Source organism: Neolamprologus multifasciatus, chromosome 15 (assembly GCF_963576455.1).
Source record: "Neolamprologus multifasciatus chromosome 15, fNeoMul1.2, whole genome shotgun sequence".
Classification (NCBI taxonomy): Eukaryota; Metazoa; Chordata; class Actinopteri; order Cichliformes; family Cichlidae; genus Neolamprologus; species Neolamprologus multifasciatus.
This window is the reverse complement of record NC_140453.1, coordinates 12,039,564-12,063,907: the sequence shown is the minus strand read 5'-3', so window position 1 is coordinate 12,063,907 and position 24,344 is coordinate 12,039,564. Positions and strand designations below refer to the sequence as shown.

The 24,344-nt window shown below is 40.1% G+C and overlaps 1 protein-coding gene across 6 annotated transcripts in view; it reads left to right on the top strand.

Moving 5' to 3' along the window:
* Positions 1-24,344, top strand: part of utrn (utrophin) — a 201,181-nt gene that overhangs the window by 158,469 nt on the left and 18,368 nt on the right. For 4 of the 6 annotated variants that reach the window (XM_085133820.1, XM_085133819.1, XM_085133815.1 and 1 more), the window contains 7 exons: positions 707-864; positions 5,738-5,904; positions 8,521-8,632; positions 13,657-13,793; positions 20,378-20,416; positions 20,913-20,978; positions 23,252-23,317. In XM_085133820.1, coding sequence (XP_084989946.1) covers positions 707-864; positions 5,738-5,904; positions 8,521-8,632; positions 13,657-13,793; positions 20,378-20,416; positions 20,913-20,978; positions 23,252-23,317 — 745 coding nt within the window. The remainder of the gene's footprint in view (positions 1-706; positions 865-5,737; positions 5,905-8,520; positions 8,633-13,656; positions 13,794-20,377; positions 20,417-20,912; positions 20,979-23,251; positions 23,318-24,344) is intronic. The other 2 variants (XM_085133817.1, XM_085133818.1) reach the window with 2 other exon arrangements.

The window sequence follows — 24,344 nt, the reverse complement described above, 5'->3', positions numbered from 1 at the left end:
CAGTTGCAAATGTCAGATGTACATCTGTACTGGACTGAATCAGCTGGAGATGTCGGTCTTCAGCAAGATTTCATAAGAGATGTGTGTGTTTTTTTGCATGTGCAATCCATGAACACCCACACACAGTCATGGCAGGAGCTGGCATCAGGACCAGGCTTCACAGAGAGATCAAAGACAGTGGCAAGCGGAGCAGAAAGACCTGTCATGCCCTCTGTTTTTTCCTCTCCTCTTTTTCTCTGGATTACACTCTCTGCCTTCTTTGCTCATTTTGTGCATGTGCCCCAGCGATGTTTCGTAACCTCATCTAAGGGGGGTGGGGGGATGTTGCCAACATGCAGAGTAGCTTAGATAGTGTGTCATTGGGCAGGCATCCATATCCAGTACGGAGCTTTGTCAATCTCCGTGAGAAGGGATGGAAAGATGGAGACGGGGTGGGAAAGATTAGAGAAAAAAAGCCTGCTGTGGAAAAAACTAAGACACAAAGATTCAAAATGCATCTGTTCTCTGATTCTTTTTGTGTCCTCCCTCTCACCCACATATACACTAACGCTTTTCCCTCCCACTCCCTGCTATATTGTCACTCTTTCCTTCTCTACATCTTTTCTATTTATACTTATTTTTATTTTAAATATCACCCACATGCTCTAACTTTCTCCCTTATTCCTTCTCTTTTACCTCACCGCTCCTCCCTGTCCTCTCTCTGCAGACCTCTTCAGCCAGGTGGCATCAGCAGGTGACACGTGCGACCAGCGGCAGCTTGGACTGCTGCTTCATGAAGCCATCCAGATCCCAAGACAGCTGGGCGAGGTGGCTGCCTTTGGAGGCTCCAACATTGAACCCAGTGTTCGCAGCTGCTTCCAGCATGTATGTTCACACAGAAACATGTGCATTTAACACATCACGTTAGTGTACTCCTACACACATCTGAAGAATACAGAAGCACATAAGCTGTTCATGCCATAGTCTTGTAATGTTCTTAACACTGGATGGATTATAAGCATGGGGGGGGAATCAATTTAAATTCTTTTTCTTGTCTTTTTTCCCCAAAATGTTAATGAATAACAAGTTCAGGGTTTTTGTTTGTAACAAATCTATAACCTCAATCTGATTAATCAGTGATTTTTCTCCGTGTTTAAACTATGATTTCACTGGTTTTACCTCTAATACATAAGCTGAAAATGATTATCTTGTTTTGCTTTGTTTTTGTTCTGTTTTGTTTGGCAAAAACAGTCTGAATGTGAAATTGTGATTGCTTAACCGGTGGGGGAAATCAGATGGCATATTAATGGCTAGTTAAAATAAAGGTTTGAAAATGTGTGCTGGGCAGAGAGAATAGAAATGCTAGGACATAATGAGCCCAAAACTAGTCGACTCAAAATGACCTCTTTATTGCTGTTTTTCTTATATATGCTCATTTTAGTTTGGGGAAAAACTATCTTATGTACACATATTGTGTACAGTTAACTGGTAGGCTGCTGCTCATGTGTAAGCAGAAGCTTTAAATCTCTTCTTACGATAATATATCTCCTGTTATCTACAGGGTTCATGTTATGCTTTATATTTTTCGCATGAACTCATAACGCCGATTAGGCAATCGATCCCTGGGGATTTTTCTGTTAATATATTATTCATGTCTTCCTCTGGAACCTACTCTACCATATCATATTTATTTATATCTTAAGAGACATCTTCTTGTTTGTCGCAAGCACATTTTGTCTCTGCCATCTGTCACTGCTTGTGAATACTTGTAAAAGAAAAGTCTGATTTTCCAATTATCCAACAAAGATTTCTTGCATGGACACTGCTTGTCTTTTGACTCAGCTGTCTGCTACAGAATCTAAAAAAGCTGAAAGGTATGAGCTTAAAAAGCGCTGCCAAAAAAAGTTGATTCTGTTCATCTTGACGTAGCGTTTTCAGTGCAAGAAACTACCTTTGCACAACGAGTGGGCTGAACAATGGTCTGTAAGGTCAGTTTCTTGATCATTAAAATGCACATTGTCGTGATCATTGATCAACGACCACTGATCAATGGCCACGAGTACCATTCATAGAGAGTTGGGGAATGGCTGCAATCACAGCATTTTAGGATGGTGAAAGATGTACCCTTAGGCCCCTTGACTCCCCACTCAAACCAGTATTCCTTCCTGTCCAGGATGTGTACATCCTCATCATTGAAAGAGTGTCCACTGGCCTGTAGGTGTAAATAGACTGCAGAGTCCTGGCCTGACGAGGTAGCTCTTCTGTGTTGTGCCGTCCTCTTAGCCAGAGGTTGTTTGGTTTCCCCGATGTATAAATCATCCAGTCCTCCTGGCACTTAACAGCGTGCACTATATTACTCTGTTTGTGCTGGGTGATCGGATATTTGGGGTGGGCCAATTTTTGGCACAGCGTGGGGTTTAAAAGCCACAGAGTCCACAGTGTTTAGAGAAAATGCGTCTCAGCTTATTCCGATACTCCTGACACATACGGGATCTCTATAGGTTTTCGCTAAGGCAGCAGTTGTCCATGTCTCCTGAATGGCCTGGAGCATTCTTTGGGTGCCTTCTTAGCTTTGACAAATGTCCAGCTGGGATAACCACATTACCTCAGTGCCTTCTTGATATCATCTTCTCCTTCCATGGCTGCTTTATCAGTGGGGTGTGCTATATGACATTATTATTCAGTGCATCTTCCAAAGGCTGATTATCATCGAGCATCTGAGCTTTTTACACCTTCTCCACCCACCTAACACCAGATCCTGTGAAAAGTACTTCAGTGTTTGAGCTCTGCTAACCAACCACAAAGCCTCAAATGGCCTCCGGTGCTCTGCTGGCTGTCCTCTAGTGTTTTACTGCAGTCAGCTAACCACTTTCTGCGAGTTTACCTCTGGACGTTACTGGCATTTAATGATGTCCTTATCCCCCCCAGGATCACTGTTTCATTTCTCTCACTCTTCCTCCCCCTGGCTCGTGCTTCGGTGGTCATAAATGGGAGCCAAACATTAAAATTAGGAAGCTATAAATTTCACTGATTTCCTGCCGCGCGCCTCCCAGAATAGCAGAGGGAGGCAGTTTTAAACTTTATCTCTCCCTCTGTTTTCTTCTCGAAATATTGCAAAGAGGCAAACACCTTGCTGCCTCGCCTTGATGTCATAATAATACGCACATATCCACAAGGAGATATATACATGCATGAGTGCACGCACGCTTATATGGACATAAATTGCTCACAGACTTGGTCGTGAATTGCTGTGCCAGCTGTAGTCCAGTTGCTCATTAATCATTCAATCATCCAGCCGGGTTGGCAAGTGGAAACCAGGCAGACATAAACTCTCACACACTCTCTGTGTCTCTTTTATTTACACATGCATACACATGGGCGAGCGAAGCCCCATGCCACCTGTGTGTCAGTCAGCCCCATCAGTGACAGAGCAGTCGCTTATTCCATTTCCTTTAATGGGGTCTGTGATAAATGAGTTGCGCCGCCATAAATATAGCCTCTTTCGCCATTCCTTTGTTACTCTCCTTCATTTATCCATCCGTCCATCTATCTAGTCATCCTTTGAGACACCCAGCAATTAATCTGTAAGTGCTATAATTCTGCCGTTAGATGGTAAGTAGGAGGAAGAGAAGGCGCAGATCAGACTAATGTATGGGAAAGGAGAGATGGAGAGGTGGTGCATGGGAAGATCAAATGAAAGAGTGGAGGAGCGTTAAAGACCATTTGAGAAGTCATAAAGGTGAGGAATTAATTGGATGTGTTCTCATTTATGAATCTGAATCTTAAAAGCTGTCTTCAATTTAAAAAAAAAAAAAAAAAAAAAAAAAAAAAAAACCCCCAAACCTGCCTCAGAAACATTAACAGTTACCAAACCCAAGGTTAATTTTTTAAAGTTAAACCTCACTTTAGTACTTTAAGGACAATGTCAGTGTAAAACCAGAGTTTCATAAAGAATACCAAAATATAGCTTTCTTTGATTACCTGCAGTTACTAAAATATATGTTACATGGAGCATGTTATTATTTACAAGATTGTAATTGAGTAAAAAGAGCCACCGATACAATGAATTTAAACTAGAGCTTCACCAATATCCAGTGTAGATATTTGCTGATTTACAGTATCGTCGTCTGCATTTATGACACAGTTATGATAAATGGGAAAGGCTGAGAGTAAACGAGTACACCATGGCTTTTTGGGATAATTTGAAGGCAGTTTTGATAAGATCAATGATGCCACATGTCAATATGTCCTGTCTTTGATCAACTGTTTTCCCTTTAAAGGTTATCAACCACATATTTAGATAATATTAAGGGGTTTTAAGGCCAGCAGAGAGATTTACAAGAGTCAGGAAGGATAGGGTTTGTCTCTGTCACCACACTCCTATAAACAGTGCAAATATTTCCCTTTTAGGATTGGCATTTGAAGCAGAAAACGGGGATATTTGGCTTTTTGTTTGTTGAAATTTATCCTTTTTCTCAATATAAACTTTGAAAAGGACAAAGATACTTGATGCATTTCTGTTCCACAGATAATTTTAAATTAAGTGTCACTGTTCCACAATACCTTTATTTTGTTAGTTTTAACTTTGGGATGGTGAAGAAAAAAAAGCTTAGAAACCTGACTTTGATTTGAGTAGTATTAAAAATATATATATATATTATGTTCAGTAAAACAAAAGCTTTGAGAGAAGGTAAAGACATCCTGACACTGTTTACATTGAGAGTCCAGCCAGAACAGGATTTTTTTGGTTTAAATGTGTGATTTTCTTTTTTTTTTTTTTTTTTTGGTTCATATTTTAGCTGGAATTTATTTTCAAAAGTATATGTAAATGAAGTCGAGATGCCGTATAGTCCTGCACACCATAAGCCTTGAAAAGGGAACAGGAGGAAACACGCAAACACATTTACTAATGTTGTTCCTTTTGATTGTTTGCTCTTCTTGTTGCAAATGTATTCTGCCCTTTGCTGCCCTTTTGTGTGTCAGGCATGATGGAAAGGTTGCCTTTGATTTGTTTTGCAGTAACAGCAGCCATGCCAAAGCTTTGCTTCATGTGTTGACTTTTCCATTGGGTTCATTATTGTCTGCAGATGAGCAAAGATCCAGCTGAAAAACATGTTGTGAACATTCCTGTGTTGGATTACGGCACTTGTTGGAATCATTTAAAACATTTGATTGGTTAAGCTAATAAAGAACTTAAGTTATTGAAACAGGAGATAAGCAGATTGTTTACTCTGCAGTTTTCATGCGTAGCACTGTACAAGTTACACCCCCAAAAGTATAAAGCAGCACTTATGAGTAGGAGTTTAAGAGCGTTTTTCAACGGTATCTGCACAGAGCAACAATGCTGTTATCTAACAGTGCAACTATGGGGTGTGTAGGGCAGAGAGGGTGTTAAAATCAATCATTGTTTACTGTAAGATATTTCAACCAATAAACATGAATAAAGAGCTCATAAAAGTTATTTAGTCTTGGTTCACAATTCAAGGCCTTAACGAGCCACAGGGACTCATCACTTTAATATGTATGGTCATCTTAAATTTGTCTGCGTCTTTATTGCGTGTTTGGTAACAAGTCAGAAGTTATTGCCTGTTGGTTATTTCTGGTCTGCGTGTTTTTCTCTCATGCTGCAGAGTGCCTTTTATATTTTATCAGCTCTCATTGCTGAACCTTTATTGAACTGTAAATCATATGATTGATAAACCTTTGATTTAAAAGCCTAATTCTTAATCCTGCCTCCTTGTTTTTTTTAAATGTCTAGGTAAACAATAAGGTGGAGCTAAAGCCCAGGGAGTTAATTGACTGGATGCGTCTGGAGCCTCAGTCCATGGTTTGGCTTCCTGTCCTGCACAGAGTGGCTGCTGCAGAAACGGCGAAACATCAAGCCAAGTGTAACATCTGCAAGGAGTGTCCTATTGTTGGCTTCCGGTAAATACACATATTCCTATTTAGCATTCAGGTTGGCATTTGCGCAACATGCCAAATAAATAAAGGTGATAAAGTCTGCAACTTGTAACAGGCTCCACACACACACAGCAAATCTAGAAGTGTTCTGCATTGTTTTCTCCTGGTTGAGCATAAAGGGCAGGTCTGCTCTGGAGGGCAGGCATTTATCTAAATGTCAGCAGCTGATACACCACTGACTAAATACCATCCGGAGGTTTGCAGTGGAGCTTGCACAAGTACTCACAAACAAAATGACATTCTCATACACGCAAACATGTAGCGCACCACCAGATTCTCAAAATTTTTAAACAGCTGATCACCCAGCTAACAACTGGCAGAAGACCACCCTGTGATCCTGTGCAGTACTGACACACACAAACACATGCTCTAAATATTGCCTGTCTTTTATTTGGCTACTGCTCTTACTGAGTAATTGCAGGTAGCGAAAGATCAACAGGTTTATTTATTTCAAAACAAATTCAGGTTTTCCACTGGCCAGCCTGATGGAAATGCTTTTTGTGTGGCCGGAGATGGTAATAACCCCACCTTTCTAAGTAAGGTTAGGTGGCAGGATTGCCTCCTTCGGATACCTTGCTTTGCCAGCAGAAAGAGAAATACGCTCAGGCATTTGATGAAACACACATCTCCCAAGTTGTGTCATTGATCGATGAGAGAGCGCGATAGTGGGAAGGAAAGGCAGGGAGCAGAAATGAAAGGGGAAGAAAAATGCATAGCAGGCATTTTGTGTGGTCTTGAGACATGGCACCAACTGGGTTTCAAGTACTTTTCATGTTCTTCTGAATATCAGTAGGTTTAAAATTAGCCTTGGATGGGGAGGGTCAACATATATGTTTGAGTTGACTGGGTGTATGTTAACTCAATTCTGCAAATTAGTGAGATAGGTTATATGCCACTGAGTCGTATTTGCACTCTTGGTACTTTGCATGTATTTTTTTTTCTTGCACTGTTTATTCTGACTGAAATATATTTGTGGTTAAGTAGAAAATAGTTATTTACATTTGTTTCATAAGTACTTATTTTGTTAAAAAAAGATAACAATTTGATAACAACCCTTGTTCGTATTAACAGAACAACCAAAAAAAGGACAGCAGTTTATCTGCAAGCGACCGAGTTGTGCTCTGTTTGTAATGTGTGTTTCTAATTTAGATGTCAGTTACTTAGGAACCTTTGCCACGCTGTCTTTGAGTGATTAGCCACTGAGCTGGACTCAGTTTGGAATCAAATTGTCTCCCACTAGGGTGACCTGTGCAATATCCTTCAAAGTCCAAAGTGCAAAACCCCCAACATCTGTCCGACCAGCCAGTCACTGCAACTACTTGGAATAAGTCGGCAGTTGCAAAAACCTAAATGCAGTCTTTTTTCTCCCCTAATTTGAAGGAGGTTACCGTCCTACTTTAACCTCCTAAGACCCGAACTCTTCCACGGCATGCATTTTTTATTTCTCTTTGATATTTGGGCATATTGGGGCCCAATGAATGTAAAAATAAAGAATTACCAGATTTTTTTTCTACATTATTTTAGTTTTTATGAAAAATAAGAGCCACATATGAGGATATTTGTTTAAAATTTTGATAGAACAGTAGCAGTATAATGTCCTCGTAAGTGGATATCAGGCCCATGTAGAGCAAAATTGAGTATTTTGGTCTAAATAACCCAAAATGTGATGTCCACATATGTGGACGCCAGGTCCTAGGAGGTTAATGTTTTGAGACTGAGCCATTAATCGACCATTCAAGGAACATTTACAACCAAGAGCATGGGCTTAAAATTACCAGTACGTAACTGAAGAGGCAATAATGCTAAACGCTAATCAGTTATCACCAAGGCTGCTGTTGCTGTTGGGTTTTTTGTGGGGGTTTTTTCACTGCTTGAGTTGATCCTACATTGATCAATAGCAAAAAGGAGATCACCAAACAATACAAGTTTGCTGGTTACCCAAAGCTGGCGAATTAAATGAGGGCCATCTCAACACCTTCTAAGTGAAGGTGACTCAAACCCCACCCCCATCCCCTTAACAGTAATATGCTATGTGTCAGTACATAATGGCAAATTTGACTTGGAGGTGTCATGCGCACTGTTGCATCCTTTGATATATAGCTCTCTTTTGTAGCTCATCAGTCAGCTAACCTTGGGAGAGCTGGAAAGGAGAGAAAGATAAAAGACTTAAGCTATTATGTCTGAATGGCTCCTGTCTCAATTTAGCTGTTAAATGGCCTTCTGGCTACAGCTGCTGCTGAGGACAACATCCCAACAGTTGTTGTCACATTGTTGTGCTTTGGTGAAAATCCAACTGTCTGTCGCTCTGTCAGCACATTTTGTATGTGTGTGTATGCGCACGTGAATGTACTTTTGTGTGCACGTAAACATATTCATGCAGCAAAGGTTGATGGAGTGACTCTGGAAGTCAGCAGCTCTCCAGGTGACTCCGGAGTAGACTGGAGAGGAGTCGTGTTGTAGTGGTGCATATGTGCCCACACACCCAGAAACACATCCTGAAGACATGAAAGTGACACACACACACACATCGTCCCATCTCAACTTATCTCACTTTTCACCTCGCCCTCTCTCTGTCTCTAGGTATCGCAGTCTGAAGCATTTCAACTACGACGTGTGTCAGAGCTGCTTCTTTTCTGGGCGCACCGCCAAGGGTCACAAGCTTAACTACCCAATGGTGGAGTACTGCACACCGGTAAGAAAGTAACACACACACACAGACGTTGCCCACTAGCTCATCTCATATCTCTTTTCCACATGCTCACACATTCCACTCATCCATTTAATGAAAGCACACGTATTCGGGGTTCAGACAGACTTCAGTCTTTGGTTACCTCCTAACCCATCTTTCATTAAAACCGTTCCATGCCCGATGTCATAAATCACTGACTCACACTCTTCCCACTCCTTGAATATTCATGTTCTTCTTTTAATACCCTTTAAGGGAAATCTGAAGTATTACAGCAGCACATTCATACATATTTTCATTTCCAATTTCTTTAACACAATCTTGCACTTAATGCATGCTGTTATTTTAATCTTCTAGTCATGTCTTACTCTCTGGTTTTCTTTGTCTGGGTTCAACCAGAGTTATTTATTAAACGTGCATTGTTTGAAAGTCATTTGCATTCATCTGCAGCTAAAGTAGACTGCACTCTTCTGGGAGGAAAATTTTTTAAACTTTGCTGGGAGTTTCCCTCTGACATTCACAGGAGCCTCAGTGAGAAATTGTGATAGATCAAGCTGTAGACTCAGGATAGGTTCATTTCTAAAGTATTGGGTAGCCTTTAGAGTCTAGAGTTAAAAAGTATGAAAATGCATCAGTTCCTAAATCTTTATATGATACCGCATATACATGATGAGAATGGTAAGGTAGCATGATTAATGGAAGTTACTGGTAAGTATTTAGTATATGAATTTTCTAATGAAACTGACAGACAGCATTTAATGTCGATAATACCTTGGCAGTCACCCAACGTGCTGAAGGTGTTTGGCATTTACAGAGAAATCAGAAACTGCGTGTATCAGAGTGCACAAGAGGCAAACGTATCGGATGTAACGTAGATTAGAAACAGCCCGAATCAAAACACAAACAGACTTGTTCACATCACGTTATACTGACGACACATTTAGTGAATCTGAAGCATCTACAGCGGGGAAAATAAGTATTTGACACATCAGCATTTCCAGCAGTAAGGGGATTTCCAAGTGGACTATTGACACAACATTCCCACCAGATGTTGCCATCAAGCCAAACATTGAAGTCATACACACAAATCAGAACATTTAAGTATACAAGTTAAACCATAATGAATAAAGTGAAATGACACAGGGAATAAGTATTGAATACATGAAGATAACAAGGGGCAAAATGACATAGAAAGCCAGGAGATCACCTGAAATCTGTCAGTAGTGATGGAGAAACCCAGTCCCCTATCAGTACTAACTGGAATCAGCTGCTGTAGTCCTAATTGATGGCCCATAAAGGCCCCTCATTACCCAGAAGGCACACAGGAAAGACTTCATGATGGGTAAAGGCAAAGAACTCTCACAAGATCTGCGTAATCTCATCGTTGAAAAGCATTGTGATGGGAATGGTTATAGGCGCATTTCCAGAATGCTGAATGTTCCTGTGAGCACTGTGGGGGCCATTATCCGGAAATGGAAAGAGCATCAGTTCACCATAAACCAGCCACGATCAGGTGCTCCACGCAAGATCCCTGTCCGAGGAGTCCACAGAATAATCAGGAGAGTACTCCAAGAGCCAAGAACCACTCGGACAGAACTTCAGGAAGACCTTGCATCAGCAGGTACTGTTGTGTCAAAGAAAACTATAAGCAATGCACTGACCCGCCATGGCATCCATGCACGCTCACCACGCAAGACTCCATTGCTGAACAAAAAGCATGTCAAGGCTCGGTTAAAATTTGCGCAACAGCATTTGGAGAAGCCTGTGGATTATTGGGAGACTATAGTATGGTCAGATGAAAGCAAAATAGAACTTTTTGGCAGTCATTCTACACACCATGTTTGGAGGAGAAATGGCACTGCTCACCACCCCAAGAACACCATACCAACAGTTAAGTTTGGGGGTGGAAGCATCATGGTTTGGGGCTGCTTTTCAGCAAGGGGTACTGGCAGACTTCATATCATTGAAGGCAGGATGAATGGAGCGATGTACCGGGACATTCTGGATAAGAATCTGCTGCCATCTACCAGGAAGCTAAAAATGAAAAGAGGGTGGACATTCCAGCAAGACAATGATCCCAAACACAAGGCCAAGGAAACAATGAAGTGGTTCCAAAGAAAGAAAATCAAGTTGCTTGAATGGCCCAGTCAATCACCTGACCTAAATCCCATAGAGAATCTATGGAGAGAACTGAAGATTAAGGTTCATAGAAGAGGCCCAAGGAACCTCCACGATTTAAAGACCGTTTGTGTGGAGGAATGGGCCAGAATCACTCCTGAGCAATGCAGACGACTGGTCTATCCATACAAGAGGCGTCTAGAAGCTGTAATCACCAACAAAGGCTTTTCTACAAAGTATTAAATAAAGTGTGTTCAATACTTATTCCCTGTGTCATTTCACTTTATTTATTATGGTTTAACTTGTATACTTAAATGTTCTGATTTGTGTGTATGACTTCAATGTTTGGCTTGATGGCAACATCTGGTGGGAATGTTGTGTCAATAGTCCACTTGGAAATCCCCTTACTGCTGGAAATGCTGATGTGTCAAATACTTATTTTCCCCGCTGTAGGCTTTAACTAACCTCTTTTTTCCCTTTAAACTTTAAACTTCTGTCAACTGCAGAATTTGTTGTCGCCTCACATGCTGTTAAATTCCTTTGTCTTGTTTCTCAATCAGCCCTCCCGAAACACCCCTGGCTTAATTCCGAACGTACAAATGGTAAAATACTCAAGGTTATATTTTTATCCTTCCAAGCCAAAAATATTTCACTTCACAGCTAGAGATGAATATTGGAAAAACGGGAGCTTGGCAAAATTGAACGTTGCTCTTCTCCTCAATTAGGATCTAACACTTGTGGGCCTGACTCTTTTCAGTATTGCTTAACGTCATACTTTGAGTGACTCGAGTTTCTCTCGACATTTCTCATTTCTGTCTTTTAATTTGCTTTTTCAATTTCCTAAATGGGATAGATATTGACTTTGGAGGAGTAGCTGTAGGGAGCAGTGATCACTCTTCCCTGAGTTAAAATGCCCAGCAGCTGCCTGACAGACTTGACTTTGAAAAAACATTTATTTAATTTTTTTTACTTTCAGCTGTGCTGCAGCAACAAACACTTAATCTATTAGTTAATTATTAGTACTCAGCTACCGGGTAATCACTCAAGAGGTTACTGATTCCCTTCACTGAAAAGAAAACTGGGGGGAAAAAGGCTTTTTCCCTTTTCACTTTCCTTATTTTTTCTTAAAATCAAAGGAGATTTTATTGAGGTTTTTCTCGGCCATTTGCACACATGTAAATGAAATGCAAATCAAATACAGCAAAGATAATTGAAACTCTGACTAAGCTCACGCTCATGCAAGAGATATGATGGCAGATCTTGCCATAAGGACAGTAATCAGTGTGACAGAGATCTCTTTTGTTGGGGTGGGGAAAAATCATCATGACAGCAGCCTGAAAAGTGCAATAACAAAACAAAAAACAAAGTTGAAGATTAAATGAATATTTTAAGTTGTCAGCCACAGTATTCAGACTCGTGTCTGCTATAACAGCTGCAACTTTCTGTTTGCGTGCATGTGTCTGAAAGAATGTGACAGCAGCATAGTGTCCACAGGTTTCTCAGCAAGGGAAATGTGTGAGGAGAAAGAGAGAGTGGATGGGGCTAAGTACAAGAACAACACAACATGGTGAAGCTGCGTTTTGCTCAAACACTGACATAAAGCTTACAGCCAGATCAATAAAAGATCACGAAGAGAAACCTTGAAAGTTTTGACTCAAATCGCAGTGTAAAGCCTCGAAACTCAACTCCAGGTTCATAAACGCTGCATATCCATCTTCACAGAGCTTTATTGAACCTCAGCACAGTGAGGACTGGGAGGAAATCACCCAGATCTTGCTTTTTCAACCTGAGAGATATAGATCTCTGACAAAATAATAAGTTGTGGATCACTTTATTGTCTCATTTTAAATCTCACAGTTCAGCTTAGCTTTATCTTAGTAGTAAAAGTTTTTTCTTTATTTCCCTCAACAAAAAAACCCCCCAAAAAACATCAACATGATATGTAATTATACTTGTTTGTCTCCCCATGCTCGAACCAAATTGTGTTTCAGTTTTATGCTTTTGAAAATATTAAGTCCATATTGAATAATAAACGCATTTTGCAGAGAGTTACAGATTTATAGCAGCTTTGGTGAGACTCACTGCGGTCATTTAATAAGATTGTTTTCTCATCTTTGTCATACTGTTTATTTTATGGCCACAATATTATATATTTTTTATTAGCTTATGATTTTTATGGGAGTGGTGTCTTCATATTTCTCATTGTTTTTGTCAGGGATATTAAACAACTTTGGGGTGTGATGTATTGATTACTGTAATTTCAAAGTTTTGAACTGTCCTAAGAGAATATTGTGTTTCAGTTTGACTGCGATTGCCTGTCTCGTCATGTTATTGAAACATCTTGACTCGTTTCCAACTGGGGTCTTATATCTACCCCCCCTCCTAATGTAATAGAGGCAGTAGAATAAAAAATGCATGTCTCTCAATCCTCACAGGAAGGAGCTTACACACATGCACAAATTCTTCTCCAGCTTTAGTATAACTCTTCTGTAATTGCTGTTGGTTTGCTCAAGCTACCATCTTAAATTGTGTGGATTAGTCAATAAGCCGAGTGAACTCAATAGAGTCTGTTCATTTATGCATATCTGTCAACTGTAGGAGCTGTGTATTTGCCTGCGTGTGTGTGTGCGTGTGCGCGTGCCCCTGTGTGTGTGTTTAGCAGTGGTTGTCTGCATCTTTTGGAAGGGATTTTCTCTCCCTGTGGTCAAACCCGTTTGGTAATTTACTGGTTGCTTGCGTGGCGGAAAGCGCTTCTGCAAGAACACCTCTGCTAAGTATCTAATTAGCAAACACATTCTCTTACACGCAAATGCTTATGCGTGCACAAGAGACTGTCGAAATCTTTGAACTCATTACACACTACAATAAATAATAAGCAACCCCCTGCCCATCTATGTTTTTTCCTCTGACAGACGACATCAGGTGAGGACATGCGTGATTTCACCAAAGTGCTGAAGAACAAATTCCGATCTAAGAAGTACTTTGCCAAACATCCACGGCTAGGTTACCTACCAGTACAGACGGTTTTAGAGGGCGACAACATGGAAACGTAAGTAACTCATAAGTTTCTTTTTTATACGTGCTTTTGGATCACAAAAACTTTTCCATAGTTGCTATAACCCTTAAAGGAAGTTTTGTGTGTCCACACTGTTGTTAAGGACTATTAAGCAGCAAGTTAACCCTCCACGCACGATGCAATATCCTCACGCTGGCATTTCTATTTATGCTCACCATTAAGGTGTAGGAAGGCATAAGAAGACACACTGACAATTCTACAACATAAGCAATTGATATAGAAAGAGATGAAGTCTAAACTGTGGAAGCCTTTGAGTGTGTTTTGGCAGTTCCCAGTGTATATCTGTATATCTCTGAGCTTCAGTGCTGGAGTAACATTAAAATGGTGGTAAAACCCAACACCGATTGTACACTCAACTCAGCTGCAGCAGCTTGATTTTTGTAACCTGGTGCATGACTAGCCAAAGTGTCACAAATATGGTGGCACGCACAGAGTTTGACGGCACATCATGTGGCATGATGTGCCGTCAAACTCTAAGTTCTTAGAGTCTTGTTTTGAGGGCATTGAGCCCCCCAGCATTTCTTTATATTTTGCTTTCAAGGAGACAGACTTTCTTTTACTTTCATTATAGTGGTCTTGAGTATCAGTTCTCCAGGGTTCTGAAGCTCTTTGAAAGTTTTTCTTTGACACTGGCTGCCTTTCGCTCATTTCACTCATTTTCAGTCCAGTCCTGCAACCTGGCCATTTTCAATGTTTTGGTTTTTCTGTTTGATTTAGGTGCCTTTTTAATGCTTGAATGATTCATATGTCAGCGCTGAGTGGCTTAACAAACAAAGGATGAAACACTGAGGCGCCTACACACAACTTAGAATTTAAAATTGGTACTTTTCTATCTTTAAGCACTTTGTCACTTGCAGCCTGTCATGAAAACATATAATTTGTTCCCATTTCTTTAGTTCGGTTTATGAAAAATGGCAAAGATAACAGAGTTTGACAGGAATAAAATAGTATTTTTGCACCAACAAAGTGATTCCCAAAGAGCTATCAGCATCGTGCGAACTGTGTCTGTGGTAAAAAAATAAATTAAGGACACCGGACAAGTGGGAGACAAAAGCAGGGCTAAAAAACAATCTTCAAAAGATGAACAGTCACTGAAAGTCATGTCCTTAAGAAATATGAAAAAATCCAGCAAAGACTTGACTCAAAGCTCAAACATGCATTTAGTCTTTCACTCCATTCATCCAAATTTGGGATTATTTGCTCAGATAGTCAACAACATGTTCAAAGGAGGACAGGGGACAGCTACAGCAGTGCGTGTCTGCAGTTATCTGCATCTTATCAAAATTGATAGAATTATGAATTCACAAAGGTGTGCAAAAGACAGCCAACCTCCACAAAAGAGCTTTGGACTATCCTTCAGTAAGGAACAGAACTGTGGTGTTTGCTGCATAAGCAACAGTTAGCACTAAAACTCTTTTTCTTCATTCTTAGAAATGGACCAATTGAATTAAAGCGGGTGCACTGTGGATCCTTTGTCTGCAACACTGGCCCAGTGATTATGTCTAATTTATGTCCCTTCTGCTACCAGCCTTAAATCCTACCGAAAAGAGCAGTTTAACTAGGCCCATATTATGTAGATATCCTACGTCATACCTTCCAGGAGGCTGTCTGAGTTACTGCCCCTTCAAACAAGAGACTCACAATAAAATAAAACGTCCCTCACTGTGCATTTTTGTCCCCCCGTTGGTTCCTTTGTTTTTGTTTGTTAGTATTTTTTTAATGTGCCATCACTCACTCACTCCTAATGCAACATTCAATTCCGTTGAACCATGTAGTTTTTGCATCTTTTAAAGCAAAACAACTCTCGGTGCTGTTCACGTATGCACACACAATGAGTCACTTGTTTTCTCTCAATAAATTTTTCCCGACTCGTGCTCAGTCACCGTTCAGATGGATTGCTGTACTGCTTTCATCCCTCCCATCCTTGCCTGTCCTCCTCACCTCCCACCTCGCTCCATTTTCACTTCTCTTCCTCTCTGAAAAATGACTCCTGCAGAGCTTCTGGTTTGATAAATGTCTCTAAAAGGTAGTGAAATTACAGCGAAATGCAGAGAACTTTTCAAAATATGGCAGAAGCGAATGGAGACTTAAAGAAATTTAGGGCTATTTCATGCTCATCATTTTGTCTCTTTTACAGCATTAGGTCTCATCTGTGATCACTGGGCCATCCATGTATCGCCACAGGCAAAGAAAGCAGCTTTTGGACCGCCTGTAAGATCTGGCCCAAACATAGCCAGTGTTAAGAAATGCTCCCGTTCATTTTAGCTCTGTATTGTCACCGTCTGGTGGCTTCTGCCATCTCTGCATCATAAAAATTAATACCGTGACCTAAATTGAAATGGATTTTTCTGTAATTGGAACAAGGTCTGGGTTCCTGCTTAATAAGAGCTTTAATTCAGATTAGGTAAACACCAGAACAATTGCAGTCATGTTTGTTGCACTAAGATAATGCTTGTTTACAATTTTAAAATATACAGTTTTTAATTTCCAATTTGTTTTGCAGTTTTTATTTCTAAATATTAAGAGATTTTAAGTGTCACTCCAAACCTTTTTAGTGCGTTGTCAGTCTTCATTAGTCATCATAACAAAGGGAACTTTTAAGAAGTAGTGATTTTATAGTACTGAGCAGCAGAAGAGAAAATTAGATTGTCTGTTGAATAATTGCCCTCACTAATGCACTCACTCTCTCGCGTTCCCTCTTCTCCACTCGCGTAACATCGTTTCTTTTTTGTTATTTTGTTTAATTCCACCCACTCTCTCCACCTTGAGAGTGAGCAAAACACCACCTACTCTCACCTCCCACTTATATCTTTGCTTCATTTCACGCCAGATAGGATTTTAGATTCGTCGCAGCTATATTTGATAATGTGAAAGAACCATTCAAATGGTATTCCACTCAGTGTTAGGGTTTTTTTTTGCTTTTCACCCAATGTTACTAGATGAAGCAGATGAGTCTCCGTTGTATTAGGTCTCGCCGGAAGGTTAATGGTTTTGAATGTGGATTTGAAAGCTTGTGGGAGAATTTTCTTGTATAAGTAAAAGTTTTAATGGAATGATTTGACAAGGATAAATCAATAGCAGGAAAACGTTTTCCATTGTCATATGGCAGTAAAATAGTTTTTATATTTATTACATTAAGAAAAATACTGTTTTATTATATATATGTTTACTATTTTTAAATACTCAGTGGGAAGGGGGATAGCTTAGTAGGTAAAGTGGTTGCCCCATGATCGGAAGGTCGGGGGTTTGAATCCACTGAACGGCTACCCTGAGGTACCCCTTAGCAAGGAACCGTCCCTACACACTGCTCCCCGGGCGCTGCACTGGTGGCCACTGGTGGCACTGGTGCCCACTGCTTCATTGGGTGAATGGGTTAAATGCAGAGGAGTAATATCCCTACGGTGACTAACACATACACATTATACTTTGTTGGGTACAACTGTTCAAACTCTTTTTAGTTCACATATATAGACAAGATGACCTGCTGATGTTTAAACTGAGGAAAAGAACAAACTAAAGGTGATTCACATGACTTTGAATTAGACTTGTAGTCAAGACCGTCTAAACCGAGACCAAGACAAGACCAAGACCAGAGGGTATCGAGACCAAGACAAGACCAACTCGAGACGAGACCAAGACCGAGACCAAGTTGAGACAAGACCAAGACAAAAAAAGTCTTTAAACTGCAGCCAGATGCTGCTTCATTTACGGGTGTCAGGCACGCCCCACTTGACTTGTCTCTCACCCTCTCTTTTTTTCACATAATGATATTATCCTATTTCCTTGCTTGTGATTGGCCACAATATGGAGGGATTGGACTATAGCTGAGCCACTGTGTGAGAGTTGAGCAGCGAAAGGAAATTAAGTGAGGGTAGAAATGACTGAAAGATTAATAGGCTCTGTTTTGAGTTTTGTTCAAAAAGAATGACTTCACATAGGAAAAAAATATATATCACATATGCAGGACACCTTAAACTAGGATCTACATACTCTTCAGCTAAAAACACAAACACTTTTTTAATTGTAACATCAAATCAGACTAAATGTTTAATTTTTTAGTTTGATAAATATAAAAACATTTGTTAAATTTAAGAGTAAAGAGAGAAATTGTCTGTATTTCTTAATTGAAATGGCACCAAATTGTATTCAAAACTAAGCCACACTTATGGAGCTCCACAATTCTTTTCCTGGTGTTTTGGTTGATATCTCTTGATTTTCCCATGTCAAAGAAACAGGCTCTGCATTTTTGGCGTGCCTTATATGCGTCCACAGGTGTGCCACCAATTTACTCACGTGGACTCTACCAACCAATCAGAAGCTTCTTAAGCTCAGAATGGAATCGTCTGGAGTTTCCTTAATTAACAATAAACTTAGTGTATATGTACTCCTAAATTTGATGAAAGTGATAAAAATAGACAGCTCTCTCTCGCTTTATTCTGACATTTAACTAATTCCAAAGATATTTCAATATTTATTTACCTAAAACAAATCAAGTTTACTCTAAATTCATGTTTAATAGTGAAAAAATGTTTTTATGCTTTCTCCCTAAAGTGTATGTAAACATCCGATTTCAACTGTGAATATACTGCTGTGTATTGAAACTCCTCTTGTTTTGCATAGAAATATACTGAACACCATACAAAGCATAATATATAAAATAACATCTACCTTAGTTGTTGTTGTTTTTTTTTAAAAGAAGCCCCTTATGTCCATTGTTGTGTTCATCGGTACATAACTGAAACCGATTTAGAGAGTTTGTTTAGCTGTGGAGGGTAACAACTGAAAATATGAAATAAACACACATGTAAGCTAAGACTCTCTAAAAAAACAGCATTATTGTTGTTCAGCTTTTCATTCCCCCATTGTTGATTCACTCGAAGAGCCAGTAACGCAATATGGGTCAAGTGATCAGATTGATATCAATCTTTTGTGATACACCGTCATATTTACATTATTTGTACATATGGATGATTTGCTTTGGTACCTGGTCAAACTTAAGCTCTCCTCTGTCTGCAGCAAACTCGTAGGCAGCAGCTTCTCCGCCCTCCCCCCCTTGTTTTCTTTATTTCCAGAGTTCATCTAAAGAGTGAAGTTTTCTCACTGAATAGAGGTTGCAGAGATATGTATGAAAGGAAACACATCTGCAATCTGCAAAGCTATCTATCTTTGCAGAGCTAAAGACTAATGTCGGTCTCCTGAAAGGCGAGATGAGCACAACGAGTATTCCTCCAGGCAAAGATTTAGGCGGGGGTGTGTAAAATGCTGCAGCACTGCCTCCAAGAAGTTAGCTCAGCCTGCCATACCGACCCCGATCTCGTCTTTTTTCTCTCTCTCTCTTTTTTCCCCTCCTCTGTTCTGTCTGAATCTCCTGTTACATTTTGAATTCTCCTCACAGCTACAGAAGTGTGACTACGCTGGCTGCCCCGCTGTGAGAAACATAACCACCATGCCTCACGTCTCCCTCTGATTTGCTTTGCTTTAATGTGGGAACAAAAGCGCGAGGCAACAGAATGTCAACCTCAACTGTTATCTTAACAATTTCTAGCCAGCCTCCTTTGTGAAAACGACACATTTCTTCGTGTTCTTGGGATTAGAAGGTGTCCCGTTTGTTTACAAATGACAATTTTGTGTTCTGGGTCGCTAAAAATAGCAGCAGTTATTATGGGCTGGAAAGCAGAAACTTTAAAAGACTGGCATCAGTGTTTTATTAGCAAAACTCGATGACCTGTATCTTCGTTTGTGTGCTTATCGCACTGTTTTTTTTTTAGTTCTCCTTATATAACATATTGTATTGGACTCAATAGCAGATTAACCAGGAAATAGGTTCTACTGTACTGATTTTTTTTTTCTTCCTGGCTTGCTATTTCTGTAAATCCTGCAGGAAATAAATGAGAAAAGGGAATGAATTTAGGCCATATCATTCTGTATGCAGGAGCAACTGTGAAACCAATTTAATGAGATGTGTGTGACTGCAGCAAAATCAACTTGCATCATTAACCCATTGTGTGTGAGATCTTTCAGACACACACAACCATTGTTTGTGTTACAGGGTGTCACTGACAGATCCAGCTGCCCATTTTCACTTTTTCCAAACTGTTTCCAAGTCTAGTTCTGAAACAGATTGAAGATAACTCCACGAGAGATAGTCTCGGCGGTGTATATTTAGATATATGTTGGTCACTGTTTTACACGCCTTTCCTGTGTGCACACGGGGGAAGTTTGCTCTCAGTGCTTTCTATCAGTCAGGCTCTGTAGATATGGTTGACAGTTTTGAAAGGATGCATTTGATTTTGATTTTTATTTCCCCAGAGCTAAACAAGTATTTTTGCTGAGTAAAACTAACCAAACAGTGACAGAATCTGAAAGTCAAAGAAAGCCCTAAAGGCAAACTTCTCGTGTGCTGAATCCAGGCGCTCAGCAGCTGGACATACTTTTTCCTTCCACTTCTTCCTCTACCTGCTGTGTGTTTTGTTTCTGACCCGCTCAGTGGTTTTGACCCTGAAATGATTTGTGGTTCCTTTACTTCCCTTCCCTCTCCCCTCCCGATTCTCTTACAGTCCCGTCACCCTCATCAGCATGTGTCCGGAGCAGTATGAGTGAGTATCTACGCCACCAGCAAACACCACCTCGTCTCCAGCCTGGAATGCCTTTAAAACACCGCCTCTTTTACTCCCTTGTTCACTTACTCATCTCCCCCCATCATCCTCACACCAACTAAGCCATGACTGCTCTGCATGTTGCCTGCCCACCTGCCTGCCTGAGTCACTGGCTGAGCATGGGACCAAAAAAACTCTCCCCCTGTCTCCTCACCCTCACTTTTTTCTCCTTGTTAGAGCACCCAGCTAGCATTCAGTTGCTGATCCCAGCAGGCCTTTCAAAAACCCTCCAGTTGCTCTTTAGATAATCCTGCGCTCCTATTTCTCTGTCTAGGACCATGAGATTTGTTTTCTAGGTGATGTTATGAGGGGCTGTTAGGCTGTCCATGAACGTGTGTGTGTGTGTGTGTGTGTGTGCATGTGAATATCAGTGTGTTAATGAGCTTGTGTGGGCTTGCTGAATCTCATTCATCTCCATTACCCCGTTCATTTTCAGGCTGTCCCAGTCACCTCAGCTCTCTCATGACGACACCCATTCCAGGATAGGGCACTATGCCAGCAGGTAGGCACTGGATTCTCCAGTCACCATCCTCTCATTGCAAATGCCACAAAGCATGTGTGTAAAGAATCGATAATTGCATTTAAATGTTGAACAGCTTCTTTTTGAGGACCATTTTAAAAAGTTTTCTATGAATTCTTGTAACTGCAGACCATTATCTAATGGACATCAGCGTTTAAGTAGATGCTTTTCCCTCCCCCCCAGGCCGCACTTCCCTTCAGTTTGCACTAAAATAATGATCTGAAAGGGGCAACAATAAATGCAGATGTGACAACCAAATTAAATGTCTCCAAGCTACAGAAATGGAATAAATCGGAAACAGTCGGTGCTTGGAAGCTAGGGAAAACATTCAATTGTGGTTTCTTAAATGTGTAATGTATCTAATGTAATTTCCAGTAAATGGGATTTAATTAAGTAAATGTGTTTTTAGTACCATAAGATGCATGTGTAGTGCAGGCGTTCATAAGTAATGGAACAGCTTTTCTTTTCTTTTTGTGTTTTATCGTCATTACACAGCAAAACATGTCTCAAATGGCTCTTCAGATTCGGAAACAAACACAAAGAAAGTAAATTCTACATCTATCAAAGTACCCCGTTGCTTATTTTGGGTAATTGAGCTGGCTCTATTGTCAGGGACGTTAAATGTTTCCTACTAGCTGAGACAAAAGAAAAGAAAGGGAGGAAAAAAAGCCCAGAAAGATGGAAATGGCATGGTTCCAACTAAACTGGGGACGAAAATAAGCATTCCGCCTTCATTTATGTGCCGAAAGTGTCATTTTAAAACTTGCTTCATACAAATTAGAGAAGCCGGAATTCTGTTTGCCAGTTTTCTCCTCAGACGGCACCAAAGCATCTGATTAAAATCAATAGCGTTTGGATTTTTCATTGTTACTTTAAAAATAGAAAAAATAATTGACCTGAACCTTTCAAGAGATCCATAATAGAAAAATACAGCATTTATTGATGTTTTCCAAATCTTGATTAAAGTGAGGGAAATGCATTTGTGGTAGAGGGAGATTATGCTTGGGTGCCAGGGAAGTTACAAACAATCCTAATATGCTCTTTTTGAACTTTGTGACAATCCATCACAGTGTTGACATACTTTAAATATCAGCTTGATGCCGATGTCTGCTTGCTGAGTGGATTTAGTGGCATGCAGCCACCCACCACATGAGCTGGTGACATTATAGATGTGTTGCTAAAATCAGTCTAGTAACAGATTGGCCCGATAGCTGCTTTTAACCGCCCGCTTCAAATTATCTTGCTGTGTACATCAGCACATCTGCATGCACAGTGTGTGAGCTGCAGTTAATCATTAACAGCATCAACAAACTGATGTTTTTAGTAGTTTTTTTTTTTTTTTTGCACTTGGACTAAATTTCTGTCGTGTTCTTTTAAAAATCATTTTAATACTAAGATCCACTGATATACTTGCTATATCCTATCTGTGCCATTAAAAAGATTTTCTAATTGGTCCAAATTTCATCTCCTGTATCAAAACCCAACTGCTGGTTTCCGCGACTTCTGCAGAAATCTTTACTCATTATGACTCTCGTGACGCAGCGCTGCTCTGGCTGCCCTGTAACCTTCCATTAGCTACACATCATTAACCTTCGCTCACTGTTTCTGGTGGTATCGTTTCACTGAAAAAGTGACACCAGAATTACAATTTCAGCTGTAATAAAAACACATAAGAGATTAGATTGGAGCGTACGGATACGCATGAAGATATGCACACTTTGATGAGATATCATATTAGAATTATAGCTTCTCCCTTTAATGTATATTCTGTCAGAGATCAATTTCTTAATATTGTGGGTTATATTTTTAATCTGCCCCTTTTGCACTGGTGTAAGACGGGCTTTGATGTGGGGAACCAGCCTCATTAGCACGGCTGCTTTGACTGCATAAGTCATCAAGAAAACAAAACGTTTTCCCCATAGCATGTCGTACATATTCATCCAAACATTGATCCCATATATTAGGATATAAACTGTGCATGCATAAAGTAGAATCACTCAATGATGTAATCCATTTCCTCCCTTAAAAACAAAAAGCACCAAAAAAAGCCCGAACAAACTGTGGCATCTTTATCATTCACATGCTTGTGGACTCCACGAGATGCTTTAAATTTTAATTGGTCTGCTACTGTGGCATTAATATAATTTGTTGACGCTGTTGCTCTAATGCTCTGTTGCATTTAAATGAGATGTTGACAGCTTTCAAATGGTTTAGTTTCAGCTGGTAATTTCCCTGATGGTGTTTTTTTTCCTCAGGTTGGCTCAGATGGAACGCTCCAACGGCTCTCTGCCCACAGACAGCAGCTCAGCCACAGGAAGCATGTGAGTCACTGCTGGTCATTTTCAGCATTTTTCCACATGGTTACATGTTTCCATTCAACTATGTTGGACAGATTTCAATTTCCAGTGTCTGAGACTTGAGATTTGTCTAATAATATATTGTAACACCCATTTTAATGTTTATGAAGCTGATAATTCACAAATGAATATGTTCCAGATATCCATATTAGATATTTGATTTCATTATAATCCTCAGTGAAAAGTGAACTGTTCACCTTGCTTTGCCTACCACTGTTTTAAATAAATAAATATATACCAGGTAACTTTTGGCATCTTTGCACAGATATCTGGAGACACAAATTTAGAAAGGTTTCTTGGAGAGTAAAAGAAGTGAGAAATGAGGGGGGAAAGACAATGTGGTTGATTAGTGTGAAGTAGAGAACTTTAGAAAGAACGTACTGGATTAGAGTGCCAACAATGACAAAGTGAGAGCGTCTGCTTTCAGGATCTGCGATAACAACAGCGCTATCGTTAATCAAAGGAGATGAGAACATGGCAAACCGTGAAAAGAAAATCACCAGAAATGGGAGAAAAGCTGATGAGGAGCATGCGCGCAGAGGATCACGATTGTGTTCGTGCTTCTGTCTGCAGGCCTTTCAAGTTGAAGGACGTATTGGTTCCCAACTAAGATCCCAATCGCGGGAATGAGCTGCTCTTGCGGCTCAAATGCCCTCCGAGCTCAAACACACACACACACACACAGAAGGGAATTACTTCTGGGTTTTTTATCATTTTTGGTAAGACATTTGTAGATCTTTAAGATTTTCCAAATCATAGGTTTGGATACGTGCATGGAAAGATTTAAGCTGTTTTTTTAAAATCTCAAAAACAATTTGAAGTGGCAGGGAAAAAAACCTTATACAAACATGTTTTTGGAGGTTTTGGAAGTGGAGAGCAAAGAGATTCCCTAGACGCTGTGTGAACAGAAGCGAATATAGTTTGGGGATTTCTAAAAGGAAATTGTTCTTTAAAAAACAAAGAGTATTTACAGCATTTACAGCACAACAGA